Source organism: Lipotes vexillifer, unplaced genomic scaffold (assembly GCF_000442215.2).
Source record: "Lipotes vexillifer unplaced genomic scaffold, Lipotes_vexillifer_v1.1 scaffold225, whole genome shotgun sequence".
Lineage (NCBI taxonomy): Eukaryota > Metazoa > Chordata > Mammalia > Artiodactyla > Lipotidae > Lipotes > Lipotes vexillifer.
This window is the reverse complement of record NW_006787630.1, coordinates 1,147,994-1,150,802: the sequence shown is the minus strand read 5'-3', so window position 1 is coordinate 1,150,802 and position 2,809 is coordinate 1,147,994. Positions and strand designations below refer to the sequence as shown.

At 71.0% G+C, this 2,809-nt stretch overlaps 1 protein-coding gene across 1 annotated transcript in view; it reads left to right on the top strand.

Annotated features, from left to right (window-relative positions):
* The first annotated feature begins 276 nt into the window (after positions 1–276).
* The window catches only part of AMH (anti-Mullerian hormone), a 2,704-nt gene continuing 171 nt past the window's right edge, over positions 277–2,809 (top strand). The window contains exons 1-5 of the mRNA XM_007460433.1: positions 277–733; positions 1,295–1,437; positions 1,641–1,749; positions 1,864–2,023; positions 2,110–2,806. Coding sequence (XP_007460495.1) covers positions 277–733; positions 1,295–1,437; positions 1,641–1,749; positions 1,864–2,023; positions 2,110–2,806 — 1,566 coding nt within the window. The remainder of the gene's footprint in view (positions 734–1,294; positions 1,438–1,640; positions 1,750–1,863; positions 2,024–2,109; positions 2,807–2,809) is intronic.

Genomic DNA, 2,809 nt, shown 5'->3' with positions numbered 1-2,809 from the left:
CACATTCCTGCTCCTGTCTCTAAAGTGGAAAACTTGTCAAGGACAGTCTGACAAATGGGTCACAGGCCACACTTTGTAGCACTGGTGAGAAGAAGATAGATAGGCAGCTGGGCCGGAACAGAAGGGGCTTTGAGGAGGCTGCCGGCCTGCCCGGGCTCACAGCGGGCACTGGCCCCCAAGGTCACATCCCTGAAGGAGATAGGGGCCGCCCTCTGGCACAAACATTCTTGCTCCCCCATATAAGCTGGGGCAGCCCGGCCCCTCCAAGCTCTCACGATGCAGAGTCCACCTCTCTCTCAGCTGACCCTGGTGCTGTCGGCAATGGGGGCCCTGCTGGGGGCCAGGACCCTCAGGGGAGAGGTCCCCGGCACCCCAGCCCTGCCCATGGAGCCAACCCGAGGCGGCGGAGGGCTCATCTTCCACCAAGACTGGGACTGGCCACCCCCTGGCGTCTGGCCAGCAGGCAGCCCTCGGGACCCCCTGTGCCTGGTGACCCTGGATGGGGTTGGCAACAGGAGTAGTGCTCCCCTGCTGGTGGCAGGGGCCCTGAGCGGCTACGAGCGGGCCTTCCTAGAGGCTGTGCGGCGCGCCCATTGGGGGCCCCGGGACCTGGCCACCTTTGCAGTCTGCCCCCCCAGAGACGGGCAGCCCGCCCTGCCACATCTGCAGCAGCTGCAGGCATGGCTTGGGGGGCCCGGGGGGCAGCGGCTGGTGGTCCTACACTTGGAGGAAGGTACGTGGGGCCCTAACCTGGGGGCCCGGGCGGGGGGCCGGCTCTGGTGCCCTGGGGTGGGAGAACCCTCGGGAAGTGGAGGCTGATGGCCACAGAGGTGGGTGATGTTATCTTTGCCCTGCCTGGGGCCGCATGTCGTCCTGCAGTGCCTGGGGAGTGTCCCCTCTCCGCCAACCTGGGAGCCACAGGGGGTAGGGCCAGCACAGGCTGAAGGTCCAGCCGAGGAGGGCCCCTCCCCCCACTCTCCGACCAGGCTGCCCAGGGGGCCTGTCCCCAGGGACCGCTGGCCTCAGACAGACACACTACAAGGAAGGGCTCTCCCCCAGGACATCCCCAGACCAAGAGACCCCAAGGGCTCCACCCCACTGCCCACAGTGTCTGTCACTCCTCCCAGGCCACCCGTGTCCCAAGGAAGCCCTACACCTGGGGTCCAGGGGCGTCAAGCCTCTCCCACTAGGTTCCCCGGGGCTCTGGGTGGGGTGGAGGCTCTCCCTCCTGCAGGACTGGGACAGGCTTGGGGGAGGGGCTCAGGCGTCCCCTTCCCCACTGTCCTGACCGCAGTGACGTGGGAGCCGACACCCTCGCTGAGGTTCCAGGAGCCTCCACCTGGAGGAGCCAGCCCCGAAGAGCTGGCACTGATGGTGCTGTATCCAGGGCCTGGCCCGGAGGTCACCGTCACCGGGGCCGGGCTGCCCGGCGCCCAGGTACCAGGGAGTTGAAGGGGACTGCCCCTGGGCCACCAGGAGCCCTCGCTCAGGGCGAGAAAGGGGTTACGGTTTTGTTGATTTTTTTAACTGGGTTTAACAAAAAGGCTGCAAGTGCCCAGGTTGGAATTTTGAAGGGCAGCAGGCAGAGCAGGGCTGGCGCCCCGCGCGCCCACTGCCTGGCTGAGCCCCCATTTCCGCAGAGCCTCTGCCTGAGCCGGGACTCCAGCTACCTGCCCTTGGTTGTGGGACGCCCCGAGGCGGCCTGGCGCGGGCCTGGGCTCGCCCTGACCCTGCGGCGCCGCGGAAACGGTAGGTCTCGCCCAGACAGGGACAGGGATGCCGCGGAGCGTAGTGGGGACGACTGTCCTCGAACCCCAGACCCCCGGCGCTGAAGCAGCGCTGCGCACGCGCCTCCCCTCGCAGGTGCGCCACTGAGCACCGCCCAGCTGCAGGCGCTGCTGTTCGGCGCCGACTCCCGCTGCTTCACACGGATGACGCCGGCGCTGCTCCTGCTGCCGCCGCGGGGTCCCGCGCCGATGCCCGCGCACGGCCAGCTTGACTCGGTGCCCTTCCCGCAGACCAGGTGCGCGCGGGCCTGGGCCTGGGGGCGCGGGGAGTTGGGGGGCGGCGCCGCCTTGCGCCCTCACGATCCCCCACTCTGCCGTCCAGGCCGTCCCCAGAGCCCGAGGAGGCGCCGCCCAGCACCGATCCCTTCCTGGAGACGCTCACGCGCCTGGTGCGCGCGCTGCGGGGACCCGCGTCCCGAGCCTCGCCGCCGCGTCTGGCCCTGGACCCGGGCGCGCTGGCCGGTTTCCCGCAGGGCCAGGTCAACCTGTCGGACCCCGCGGCGCTAGAGCGCCTGCTCGACGGCGAGGAGCCGCTGCTGCTGCTGCTGCCGCCCACGGCAGCCACCCCCGGGGTCCCCGCGCCGCTGCAGGGTCCGGCGTCCGCGCTGTGGGCCGCGGGCCTAGCGCGCCGGGTGGCCGCCGAGCTTCAGGCGGTGGCCGCGGAATTGCGCGGCCTCCCGGGGCTGCCGCCCGCCGCCACCCCGCTGCTGGCACGCCTACTGGCGCTGTGCCCGGGGAACCCGGGCGGCCCCGGCGGTCCGCTGCGCGCGCTGCTGCTACTGAAAGCGCTGCAGGGCCTGCGCGCCGAGTGGCGCGGGCGGGAGCGGAGCGGGTCGGCACGGGCGCAGCGCAGCGCCGGTGCCGCGGCCACCGACGGGCCGTGCGGGCTGCGCGAGCTGAGCGTGGACCTCCGCGCCGAGCGCTCGGTGCTCATCCCCGAGACGTACCAGGCCAACAACTGCCAGGGCGCGTGCGGCTGGCCGCAATCGGACCGCAACCCGCGGTACGGCAACCACGTGGTG